This window comes from Alligator sinensis, unplaced genomic scaffold, assembly GCF_000455745.1.
Source record: "Alligator sinensis unplaced genomic scaffold, ASM45574v1 scaffold611_2, whole genome shotgun sequence".
Taxonomy (NCBI): Eukaryota; Metazoa; Chordata; order Crocodylia; family Alligatoridae; genus Alligator; species Alligator sinensis.
In genome coordinates, this window is record NW_005841869.1 from 361,128 (window position 1) to 374,426 (window position 13,299).

Here is a 13,299-nt window from a genome sequence, read left to right on the forward strand (position 1 = left end):
TGGCCTGCTGAATGAGACTGTGCCGCAAGGGCAGAGAGAGGCCTGCTGAGAGGCAGCACGATGACCAGAGCATGCACAGCGGCCTTGTGACGCCCTGCAGCCGGCATCCCCTTGGGGAAATTAGTGTCAAGTGAGAGCTCGGCTGTTACAGCCGCCTTTGAAACAGGGAGAGCAAAAAAGGAGCACGGCAGCAAAGAAAAGCCTCCAGGAGGAGCGGCAGCTTGCTCTGGGCTCTAATTAGTCTTCGAACACATAATGGGCTTCGTTACCAGAAATCCACTTGACCTCTATTATTACTAACGCCTGGCTGATAAACGTTGGCATCCGCTCTCCCTGTCACCAGGGCTGGAAGGCAGTCTTGGTGCTCTCGGTGCGGGGAGAGGCAAATGAGACCCGCTATTTGCAGTGAATAGGTGCTGACAAGCCCCGTGACGCGCTGATCCGGCTGCTGTTTGGCCTCCAAGATGATTACGGGACCTGGAGCCTGGCCCTGCCCATGCCTTCGCGCCTGGCAATGTTTGCACTGGCTGGGCGGGGGAGCCACGGTACCTCGGGTCACTGCCTGGGGTGGCAGTGGAGGAAAGAGGAGGGAGGGCAGGGGGAAGGCCCTGACCCCAGTCTTAGGCGAGCTCCGTGCAGGCAGCGAGGAGGGTCCTGTGGGAAAGGGGCTGGCTCCTGCCTCCAAGCATCGGGGGGAAAGTCCTGAGCTCTGCAAGCGGCCTTGGGCAAGTCACCTGACCCCCTGGTGCCTCAGTTTCCCTTCTGGCTGGTGGGGCTGGGAAGCAGGCCGCCTTTATTTAGCTTACACACTGCTTAGAGCAGAGACTTCCTCTGCTCAGGATACGTCCAAGGTGGTGGGAGCTTGTGTCAATGCACCGGAGCCTGCTTGGATACCCCATGCAGGGCAGGGTAGCTGTGGCCCTTTAGGTGTCAGCCAGGGCCTAGGTAAATACTCAGGCAGGCAGTCTGCTCCGGGCTCCCTGCTGCTGTAGCTGCTCCAGGCTATCAAGTGCCCATGCCAGTTACCTCGGGCACGTCTGCAAGAGCTGCCGACACACCTCAGACCCTGCACCTGGGCAACGCACCGGCAACAGCATCCCCGGATACCTTCTGTAACACACTCGCATAGACCACATCGGATACGCACCCCCACGTGCCCATGGACATCAGAAGGTGGCTCTGCACAGCTGGCTGCTCTCACCTTTTCCAAATCACACATGCTTGGGACCAATGTGATTCTCCCGACTGGCTAAAGACACCATGTCAACCTGCCTGGTCCATGGGTCATGCTCAATACAGGGCAAGAGCAGCTCAAAACCCAGCGGAGGTAGAAACGCAGGAAGGAGAAGCGTGGAATCTGTCCTCTGGCAAGTGCCAGGATCAGACAGGAGTCCAGGCTGATTTCCAGGGCAAAGCTCCCTGTGCAGGGCCTGCTCTTCCTTGGGCCAAAAGCAACCAACTGGCTGAGAACTGCGAGGAGCAGGATGGGGCGAACGCTCGACTGTGTGGAAGATAAGGGCACGGTGCACATTTGCTCGGCCTGGCTGCGGAGCGTGATCCTCCCTGGCACAAAGAGCAACATACAGCTGAGCAAACAGCCGGAGATCTTGAACATTACAAAAAACTCTCCAAAATAATTTTTTCCCCATGATAAAAACCATTTCTTAAAAAAAAAAAAGAAAAAAAGATATAGAATATACAACAACTCTCCGCTCCCTTCTTGCGCCAAGAGGCTCCTGCATGCTTCCTGTGGCCAGAGACACTGCCTGGCTGTATCACCCGACTCCTGGATCTTCCAAAATCCACTCTGACAGCTGAATCACTGTCTCAAGACAGCTGTATTTCACATGTCTGCGGCCCCCCAGAGCCCACGGGGCATTTGCACATGACTCTCCTGGAATGCAGCCAGCTCTGGGGAGGGCGGCCTGTGCACAGTAAGGAGGGAATGATGCTAAGTGTTGAACCAGGCAAGGCCCTGTCCTGCTCTGTGGCCGTGAGATCTTTAATAGCCATTTCCTGCCACCCACCGTGAACAGAGACGGAGCCGAGTCAAAGCCCAGGGAGCCTGGAGCTAAGTTAGAGGCCAGCTTTGAGAATCACGGCTTCCAGGAGGCCTGCCTCTGGCCAAGCCAAGGGCCAAGATGTGGCCATGCTCTGAAATCAGGTTCAACTGCCAAGGGAGGAGTCTCGGGGTGGTGAGCAATGCCGTGGGGTGGGACCATACCTGCTGCACTGCTTCAGAGCAACGTCTGGGGCAGCTCGAGGACCCTCGCCCTAGGACGGCAAGGAGGGAGGGACGGGACCCCACTGCGGAGAGCGCAGCGCATCTTGCACTGTGATTATCAGCTCGGGGGAATAAGCAGCATATCAAAGGGAAGCGGAGTGGCTGCTAAGCGGTGACATGCTGTAATTAACCCAGCCAGCATCTCCAAGAGCTAAACAAGCATAATTAAGGCAGCTGCGTGCTCCCAGACTGACTCAGGGACCAAGATAAATAGCAGCTCATCCGAGCCATCAAAGTCTCCGCAGCTCAAACGCCTGCGACCAAAGCAGCTGAAGAGAAGGGAGTCAGGGCCCTTGCTCCGTCCTCTGGGCATTGGCTTCCCACGTGCTCTGCCAGGCCTGCTACCAGCTGGGCCCCTTCCAGCTAAGGAGCAGAGAGCTGCATTATTTATAAAGGCTTCAGAGTGATAAGGAACAGAGACACGTGCTCCGTGCGGCTGCAAGAGGACCTCTGGGACCAAACAGGGCTGGGACACGGAGAGCAGTGCTGGACTCCGAGCTGCTACCTGGCAGGTGTCATCAGGGCTCCCAGATCTCTGCACTGAGCCAGATGCATGCGTCTGACCCTTGCAAGAGTCCTCTGCCAGTGCAGACCAGTCTGTGGCGGGCACAGACACCTGCTGCAGCACATGCATGCCACACTGAACTGCACGGTTCATCATGGCTACAAACATCACAACCACGGCCACTTCCCACGCCCTGGCTGTGCAAAGAAACCGTGCGCTTGCAGCAAGCTTCGAGCCAGACCCAATCTACAGCCAGCAGCCCGGATGCTGGAGGAGAGGAGAACAAGTCCTTCACGCGCCCACCTAGGACGGGTTCTGCCGGTTCTAATGCTGACTGGAGCCTTTGTCAAAAATAAATACATAAATAAAATCAAATCACAGGCTCTTCCCAAAAGGAGAGGCTTGTGAGGCCACGTGCATGCAGGTGCCACAGGGCACCCAAAGAGCACTGTCCCACGTCTCAGGCCACGTGCACACATCTGCACATGCACACGTCTGTGCCAGGGGATGGCACGTGAGGCATCATCTCGAGCTGCTCCCTCGGATGCATGGATCTCCGACAGCGGAAGACAAACAGAGCCGTGTCCTCCGGCGTCCTGATGAACAAACACGTCAGCTTTGTTAGCTCAAGGCTGTCTCTCCTCATCCTGAAGCCTCTCCTTCTGCCCCGACTCGCTGTGCTGTATGCTTCTGTCAGAAAGGATCCTCGTGCAAAAACAGATGCCACCAAAGCTGAGTCTAGGCAGACTCAGAGCATGGATTTCAGTGAAGCGTTTGACAACGCGGGACACGCGCACAACAGCCGCGCAGCAAAACCTGAGTGATCCTCCCCAGCACCTTGCATTGAAACTGGAACGACTCTCGATAAGAGACGTCAGGCCCAGAGATGCTGGGAGCACGTCAGTAGTTTGATGGCTGTGCAGTAGATTATGAGTGCCCAGGATGGGGGGGGTCACGAGCAGAGTCCTGCTTTCCCGACTGGCGGGGGGGGGTGGAAGGTTGCCTGCCCTCACATTCACAGAATAAATGAAGGTTCATTAAACACTAATTTGTCACGCATGAGTCAAGAGGGATGGTCCGTAGGCTCCCTCCTGCTGGGTCAGGAGCTGCTCTGCTGAAGTCGGTGGAGTTTCACTGAGCAAAAGCAGGCTAAGCCCCCGGGGGGGGCAGGCACTGCTGTGTTTCCAAGGTGCTGAATGCCAGCCCCCCCAGCTGAGCCCAAAACAGATCATTTCATTAGCTTTGCACATGTGGCTTGTTAACCCTGAAGCCCCCAAGGCTGAAACCATCCGCTATCATAGCTAGTACCCGACCAGGTGAACCCAGGCTTTCTTCCTGCAAGGATGAAGAGGAAAAATTCCAAAGCTCTTGGGAAACGGTGGGTGGTATCCGCAGTCAGGGAGCATAAGAAGCCCAAATCAGTAGCCCTGAGACTTATCTGGGCATCCATGCCCCTCTCAGAGAGGCCAGGACTGAGCTCCACCCCGGACGGAGCCCCAGCACATTCAGAGCCGTGCACAGCACTCGCTCCAGCTGCCGGCTGGGAAAGGGGCTGTTGCGGCTGAAAAATACGGGCACAGGCACGTTCTTAGGCTCAGGTTGCAAAGAGGAGAGACTGCACCCCAAAGGGCTGTGCCAGAGAAGGGCCTGCCTAGACAACCCACCCCCCCCCGTACGGGAGCACCGGGGCATCCAGGACTTCGGGCTGGAGCAGGGACTGGTTCTTCTCCAGTGAGCGTGCAGCGCCTAGTGCGAGGGGGCCTGAGGTCATCGTTAGGGATGATGGATGAATAGGAAGCGAGTAGCAGCTCCGTGCCCATTCACTGGTGGGGGGTGGCAGGGAGGGCTGGCGGTTAAGGGTCCTTCCCTGCCCTTCGAGCCTGAAATGCACTTTTGTGTTGCTGGCCTGAGGGGTGGGCAGGAGGGGGGGCAGCACTCCCCTACCACCCTGCTGCCAGGGGGTGTCACTTAGCTGCTGGTCAGGCCGCTGCCATCACCAGGCACGTTCAGGATGGCGCGCAGCTGGTGCAAAAGCAGCATCAGCCCCAAGTCAGCATTTGCTAAGGAGATGTGCCAGGACTCCTCTGAGCTGGCGGCCATCTCTCTCGTGTCTCTGCTTTCTTAATGCAACTGAGCCTCTTCCCCCCAGCTCTCCTCCCAGCTGGCAGCTCCCCCAGAGCCAGGCCAATTTCCCCTGGGAGAAGACAGACAAGAAGGGCCTGAGCGTGCAAGGGCTTCAGGGCACTGCTGTGTTTCATGTGCACGAACGCATGCATGCAGGAAGCGTGGCCCAGCTGTGGGGGTACTAGCCAGGTGCTCGCAGGCTCTGGTTTGGCACTCAAACTGGAGTCCCTCAGTCACTCCCATTCAGTCTGCAAGGGGGATCCAGCTCATACGGCCCCCAGCGTGCTGCAGGTGCCGGTTAATGCCCGGGAAGTGCCACACGCCGTCTCAGACACAAACACGCAGCCCAGAAGAGGTGTCTCTAGCGGGCAGGCTGGTGCCAGTCTTTCCCTGCCCTGCGAGCTCTCAGCCAGCGCACGCCACCCCCACCTCCACTCGCTCCCTGGAGCAGCGAGGACATATTTGGCTGTGCATGCTTGGGGCTCCTGGCCCGCATCCCAGCGCAGGACAATGCTTTCCATTGTGGGTCTCACACAGCAGCTCCTTATTTGCTCAGCAGGTTCCCTTCGTTCTCACCAGCAACAAATTCTTCCCGGAGGGGGGCACACAGCTGAGCTCTGGGGCTTCCTAGGGGACCTTGCAGCTGGGGGATAAAAGCACCTCTGAATCTGAAGGCACTGAAGAAGGGAGTCATTAGCCAGCCCAGTTATCTCAGCTGCATGCAGGAGAGTCGCACTCAGCCTGGCTCCCTCCCTAGACGTGCATGGGCTTTGACAGCTCCATGTGACAGGGAACCCATGCAACAGGCTAGGGGCCAGGCCAGCGCCTTGTCCACCGGATCCGAGCAGGATCCTTCTCCACCGGATCCTAGTGCAGCAGGATCCCATCCTAGCCAGGTGGTAGGACAGGAGGGGGAAGTAATGTGCCCCCTCGGCCATAGGAGCCTGGATGCGAGCTACTGCAGCGCATGGGAGGCTTGTCCAGGAGAAGCCTGCACCGATCTGGGGGACGCAGGAGCCTCCATCCTGTTACTCGTGACGTCAGGCAGAAGGCAGGGAAGAGATGCACCTTACAGACTAATTAAATCACAGCTTGCGTAAGCCTGAACTCCCTTCCTCAGATGCTGGGAACGGACAGAGCAAGCTAGCAAACGTAAAGTGAAGGCAGAAAACAGGGAAGGGAGGGGACAGCGCTGGCAAACAAATAACACGCTCATAGGGACAAGGGGACACAAGAGCTACGGCAGGCAGTGGGATAAGAATGAAGCCAGAGGCAGATTTTTTTTTTTTTAATTGATATATTTGTGTTCCAGGCCAAATCAGCCAAATCGGTTCCAAATCACATCGACGGGGCAGAACTCAACCGTTCCAAAAACCACGTCGACGACCGCTCTAACACCACGTACGGCGCTACAACCAGCGAGCATCCTCCATCCCAGCCTCTCACCCGGGGACTTCAGATGCTCCCAAATCTGCATCCTACATGCAGGCCCAAGCCTGGAGGTCTTGGGATTCGGATGCCCCCGCTTGATCTTAGCCCACAAGAGGCCGAGACACTTGATCTGAGCCAAAAGTGGTGCTTGCTCCAACTTGGGGGGTCTTCAAACAGAGGTTAGATAATCACCTAGCTGGGGTCATATGATCCCAGCCCTCATTCCTGCCCAGGGCAGGAGGTCGGACTTGATGATCTGCTCAGGTCCCTTCCGACCCTACCTATGATGAAAGTATGGAAGGCCAAGAAGCACCAGACTGAGCGCCAGGGAATCAATGTCCCACTTCTGTCTCTGCTACCGACCCGCCGTGCGACCTCTGGCAAGTCACTCGGTTTCTCTGCGTCTCAGTTTCCCCATCCACGAAACACAAGGGGACTCTGACCCTTGGAAAAGGCTCGGAGGCCAACGGCTGGGAAGCGCGCGGTGCTGCTCGCTGGGCTGGAACAAGCCCAAGGCCCTTGTGCTGAGTCTCATGAGAACGGCTTCTCTGGCCACACTTCCCCTTTCCCATCGCTCACTGATCTCGGGAGGCGTGGGCGCGAGCGGCGGGTGGTGAGGCGGCCTGGGCCCGGCACACCGAGCCCACCCAGCTCCTCCTTGAGTCGCGACGGGGATATATTCTCGAGGACCCTGTTCTGCAAGAGGGCAGAGCAAACGATGCACCAGTCTCCGCTGACCCTACAGCCCCTCTGGGATGAGGGGCAGTCTCTCCCGGGACAGATGTGCTGCAGAAGCCTGTTTCGCACGCCCGGCTGCTCGGGAGAACGGACACAGCCCTTTCTTTGCTCTGCTTTTGGAGCGCCCCCATCCCCCAGCACCGCCCCGGCTCCTTTCTGTTTGTTGCTTCAAGCTCAGCGTGTTCCACTTCCATGACAAGGTCATTGCTTTCACAAGACTTCGGCAGAGTCGCCCCGCTCCCGTGGCCTCCAGCTTTGTCTCCCAGCGGCCCAGTGCTCGCGGAGTATCAATTAGATCACAAAGAGCCCGGCGCGAGGGGCCAAGATCAGATCAGATAAAAGCCTTTTCCCCACGCTATGCCAGGCCCGACGAGCAGAAGCAAAAAATAACCTGCACAACGGGCTGGTGTTTTGCACCGAGCGTCTATGCGTTGAGGCTGACATGCACAATGCGCGCGAGGGGCCTGGAAGTCGCATCCCTCTGCATCGCGCGGGGATGTTTCTAGCACTGCTCTCCCACGGCCCCCAGCTGGTTTCAGCATCCACATGAATTGGCAGCTGTGAAATAACCGTAACCAGGAGCAGGGTGGAGAAGAGGAAAGGGCAGAGGGTTTGATTTACCGACACCCGACAACAGGCTTGGCCCAGAAGTCACCAGAACGGCAGGTCTCTCTCTCACCCGCTTCCCCTTGCAGAGCCAGCTGCTCCCCTGCTGCTATCCATAATAAATAGCAATGCTTTTATTATTTAATAGGCACATCAGAGGGTCCCAAAGTGCCCTGGAACCACTAAATGAGCCTGAGTGAGCCCCAGAGAGCAGAGTCATTAGTAACCTCCTCTGTGCACCAATTTCACGTAGAAGCAGGGAGATGGTCTAAGAGCCAAGGAGAGAGCCCAGGGGTCCTGGCTACAATCCCTGCACTTGCAGTACAAGGCAATCCTTCCCTCGCCTCTGACATCCATACTGCTACTCTGGCGCGCGCACATACGCAGGAAGCCCAAACAGAGCGCAGTTGTGCATAGCGCAATCATCATTTACTCTACCCGCTCTGGGCACTACCTTGCAGGGCAAGGTTATTCTTCCCCAGCTTTAACACACATTTATTAACTGACCTTGTTTAAAAGAGGTTTCTATGGCTGCCTATACATAGCCACATTTACTAACACCTACAAACCCCAATGGAGGAACGGGGCTGTGCAAAACTCATGCATCTGAACACAAGTAGCAGAGGGCAGGTGGAGAAACTTCCAGCTCTCATCTGGTCTGGGGCTCGAGGGCATGCCTTGAACCCAGGCTGGGTTTGCTGATCTTTCACCCGCTGCTGAAATGCAGCTAGGTCTGGGGTGGAGCCTGACTGCAGCTGTTTACCAGAACCGCGAGCAAAACTCCCCGTGGAGCTTTGAAAGGAAGCAACATACAATGCCGTATATCCCAAAATAAGGAAGCAACATACAATGCTGTATATCCCCATACAATGCCACATATAGCTGCAACTATCTTCCTATGCTCTCCTGCAAGAGAGCACTGGGGCACAGGGCTCAGAACCGGGTGAGAAGGCATGGATTTATTCTCACAGTGAAGCTTGCTTGATCTCAGATAACCGGAGACCTGCTCAGAGCCTCCTTGCCACATCTCACCCAGGCTCCAGCATCACTGACCCATGCCACAGTCACCTCCACGTCACGGGAAGAGAATGGGCATTGACCTCCCCTCCCGGGCACATCTGGGGAGCCTGGGGCAAGCCCCTCCAAGCTCCAGCTGGCCTGCCAGGCCATGCTTTGCTAGGAAAGTGTCCGCCGGTCATCTCAGGCCTGGCTCTCCCTCCCCGGGAGCAAGGCTCTGTCACCCGGCCCTGGAGAACACATTGTGCTTGTGTGGAGAACAAGCCTGGCCTTGGCAGCCCGATCGATGGCACCACTGATGAATGAGGTCATTATAACCCTTAAAAGCCTTGCACAAGCAGTGCCCCCTGGTTTGTGCCACTACCTCCTTCCCCGGGAACTGGGGACCACGTGGGGCTAGGGGCAGGGCTGAGGGGTCCAGGAGCTGCCTGCCCTTCCCCAGTTCTTGTCTGCAGGAACAATTCATCACCATCTCCCCCCAACTCCCTTTGCTCTTGCCAAAAGAAAAAAAAAAGTCTCAACCCTTCGCATGCTGGCTTCATGTCTCGGGGGGGCCGGTCTCTGGATGCTGGGAGGTGAAAGAAGACCCCTCCTGGGCCTTGCAAAGGGCATTGAGGCAGGTCTTTGCTGGCAGCTTCCTCCAGAGGGGAAGCAATGGGTATGAGCATGGTGGGAGGGAAGGTCACATCAGCTCGGGGGGAAGCAAGTGCCAAGCAGAGACAGAGCAGCCAAGCCAGTGTCCAGAGTGACCCAGTCTCTGCTTGCAACCCACACGCCTGCCCGAGGGAAGGAGCTTTTAAGGAGGAGTCAGGGACTGTGGAACGGGGCAGCAGCTAATCAACCAGCTACTGCCACAGCTGCGATGAGGGAGCAGCCCTGTGGGCCAAGGCTCTGCCTGGCACTGGGATGGCAGCCGGGCTCCACGTGGCTCCCAGCTCAGCAGTGGCAGCTCTAGATGGGCAGCTGCATTTCAGCTACTGGCTACACCTTCAAAATCAACACGCTAAGCAAACAGTTCCGCCGGCTTCCTCCTGGCTCCCTGAGCCACCCGCGCAGACGGGCGCACGGTGCCCCTCGAGCCCAGGCTGCCAACGGAGGGAAAACAAGGACGCCGGCTGGCGAGGTGCGTCCGTGCCAGTAAAGCCGCGCTGAACCAGGGCATGTTTGCAGGATGCTGCCGTGGCTCGGAGTCAGCAGCTCTCTGAGCAGCATCCGATTTTGGGGGAGCTGGCTGCAGCACCTGCCTCAGAGCAAGGGAGCCCAGGCCCCCCAGCCAGCCATGCAGATTGTCCCAAGGGATAATATTAACCAGAGCCCCCCAGACAAGCATGCCCAATCCTCAGCCAGAGGCTGTGCAGGCCCCTGCGGGACAGCGGGGAGTTCTTGCTAGCCGAGGCCATGCTGGGAGGCGAGGCAAGCCTTACCTTGCGCTTCATAGCCAGTGTAGTGATGGGCGCAGTCTCCATCCTCGTCGCCCAGCACCATGCCAAGGGCGGTCTTCAGCTGGGCCATGTTCATGCGAGCCGTCAGCTCCCCGTTCCAGTCCCCGATCTGCAGAGCAAAGGCAACAGGGTGCAATGAAACGGCAGCGTGCCGCCAGCCAGCATCCCAATAAAAGGGGCTTCCAGCCCCACAGCAGGAGCCGAGCGAGGGGTAGGGCCTCTCCTCCCCGCGAGGCAGCTCAGCCACCTGTCGTCATCACTCTTGGTCCTGTGCTGCATTCCCCTGGGCCCTGGGTTGAGCGTGGCCTGGCCAGGCGCTGGAAAGGAGAGGTCAGCATGCTAACCACAGCCCTGCCACCGATGCGGGGATGACTTTGGACTTGACAAGCTGACCCACCCTTTGCCATCTTGCCTACGGGCACGGCAGCTCTCTGGGACGGAGGTGGGATCTCATTTCTGCACCAAAGCAGGGACTAGCACACTGACTAGCCTGCGAGGCACTACCACCATCACAGCAACGATCAGGGGTTCAGTCGCCCCTTAAGTCTGGCACAGGAGGCGGGCGAGTGAAGGATGATCATGCTTCTGCTTTTGCACAGCACCTAGCACAACTGAGGAAGCCATCAAGGATGGAGAGATGCTGCAGTGCCGGGGGCCAGGATTAGCATCAACAGCAGCCACACAGCACAGCTCTCTCCCGACCCCATGCCGGAGCGCTGGGTGAGAGCCAGCTCCGAGCAAGCGAACCCCTCAGACGTCTCTCTTCCCAGTCAAGATGGCAGCAGCTGCTGCCAAATGTGCCGGCTCCAACAGCAAAAGGCTGCGTCACCTGTACCTGCCAACTCGCTCCTGAAGAGCCCAGTTTCCCCTGTGCGGGGACCTGCCTCCCCTCAGGCTGCAGAACAGGCCGGGGAGGAAAAGCCTGGGACTGGCAAAGGGCCCTGACAATCCCAGCCCCCTTGCTCGAAAATTGCCATAGTTACTGAGCACCAGACGGCCGCTCAACGAACAGCTGAACAGACCGTGCATCTGTGTCACAGCCGGGGCTTGCATACACAGCTCCGGCAATTAAGCAGGGCTGGGATGCGCCGGAATAATTCCAGCCTGGCTCCGCGCCCCGAGTCCGCCGTCCTCCCTGATGATGATGATATCCAGCAGCACGTCAGCCAGGAACAGGACCTGCTCCGACAACTGCGCTGAGCTGCCCGACAGGCGGGGGTCCGGAGCTGCTCCTTTGGGACGTTTCACGCCTGGACCCGGACTGCCTGTTCTTTACGTAAAGGACTGATGCTATTAAAAGTCCTGGCTTCCCACAGAAATTAGACACAGATACACCAGCCAGAAACACAGTTTGGCCGAGGGACAGGTTTATAGCCAGGCCAGGGGGATTTCGGTGGGACTTGTGTCTCCCCTAGACCTTTCTGTGGCCTGCCCTGAGAAAGCCCTAGATGCTGCTCTCTTTTCCCTGCGAAAGAAGAGTCCTGCCAGCAGCTATGTGACAAGTGTCACGCATTTGTCCAAAGCTGCTGGTGTCCCCTAAATGCTCTTCAATGCAGGTGAGGTCCCCGCTGCACCAATACGGTGTCATCTTTGCATCAAGACAGACGGCTCTGTGTGAAACCCTAACACATCTAGGTATGTGCGACTTCTGTGCAACTAGTCCAGCCAATACAGACCCAGAGGTCAGTTCAGGGGATAAATCTTCCAGTGGGATTGTGTTATTTTGATGAAGACAGTGATCTTGTAAAAGCAAGTCCCTTCCTGCAGTGAAACAGCCGCCAACCAGTTTCCAGCAAAGGTTTGCCAAGTGCACGTGAACTACGCCATCCCAGCCAGCCCCGCTGCCCTTCTGCGCTCCCACCCCAAGCTCTGAGCGGTCCAGGTAAGAACCACCCCCTCCCCGGGTACACAGGGGAACAGGCTACATCTCAGCCTCAAATCTTTATAGAAAATAGTGGTCTCTCTTGGAAGGAGAGACCTTGGCCGTCCCATAGGAGAGGCACGACCTCCTTGTTAAATGCCTTGCAAGGGCTGGCTTTGTGGTTCGCTGAGATAGCCTCCGGGGTCTGAGCCATCTTAAAAACAACATCATCAATCCCCGTGTTATCTGTGACAAGGCGCTGAATGCCACTGAAGGCAGGGAGATCAGACAGCTTCCAGGCAGGCAACAATCCTCTGCCAATTAGTCTGGGCGGCTGCTGACACACTCTCAGAGGACCGACCAGGTTCTGGTCAGGCCCCGAGTCCTTCAGACACCAGGTTAAAGGCTGCCGACTGCCACCGGTCACAGGGTTTCTTAGAGGACCGGGTCCCTCAGACAGAGGCGTTCTGCCAAGACACTTAGCAAAATCTGCTTGGAGCAGCTTATGTGCTGGCCTCTCCTTGGGTTGAGCTTGGCCTGCTTTCTTTGGGGTCACAATCCCCTGCTTTATAAGAGGTAGGAGAGCCCCGCGGAGCTCAATTTGCTGATTCTGTGCACCATGCCAGTGCCCGGACACCTCCATCAGGGCCTCATCCTGCTAGGGACTGTGCGCAGAAGTGGGAGAGACAACCGTCCTGCCCTGGAGAGCCCAGGACTCAGCAGACAGGCAAAGGCACGGGGTGGGCAGGCTGGAGGGCTAAGAAAACAGCACATCAGGAATCAAAGGCCACTCAGACCACCAGGAAGATGCCTCCATCCAGGAAGCAGAGCCCAAGCTCCCCTGGGGAGCCGTGGCTTTGCTCCCCTCTCAAAGCGATCTCCAGTCTAGGGGGAGAGGACTGCCTGTTTTCATGCACAAAGTGGAGGGCACAGCCCAGGGGATGGGACTTCTCCTGCCTTGGCCCCTGGCACGGCTGCATGGAGCTTGTCCTTTGCCAAGGGGTTGTGCTGCCTCTCACGGCAGACCCTGCGCAGACAGGCCCAGGAGAGAGGACTCAAGGCAGCTCTGCACTCACCATTGTGCTATGGGGCAGGGAGCAGGAAGGCAGGTTGATTGATCAACCAAAAACCACGCACAGGGCTGCAAAGGACACATGGCATCACCCTCAGCTCTGTGCTTCCTGCTCCCGGCCACCTCCTCCACCTGGGCACAGACCCACGACCCTGAATCCTGGCCTCGTGCCTGCGGGACTGCAGCTTCTGCTCCGACAAAACCCCTTCATCTCCCAGA

At 57.6% G+C, this 13,299-nt stretch overlaps 1 protein-coding gene across 3 annotated transcripts in view; it reads right to left on the reverse strand.

The window, feature by feature from the left end:
* GPSM1 (G protein signaling modulator 1) overlaps positions 1-13,299 on the reverse strand; it is a 100,983-nt gene that overhangs the window by 43,698 nt on the left and 43,986 nt on the right. For all 3 annotated transcript variants that reach the window (XM_025193741.1, XM_014526590.2, XM_025193736.1), the window contains one exon: positions 10,130-10,256. In XM_025193741.1, the coding sequence (XP_025049526.1) occupies positions 10,130-10,256 (127 nt within the window). The remainder of the gene's footprint in view (positions 1-10,129; positions 10,257-13,299) is intronic.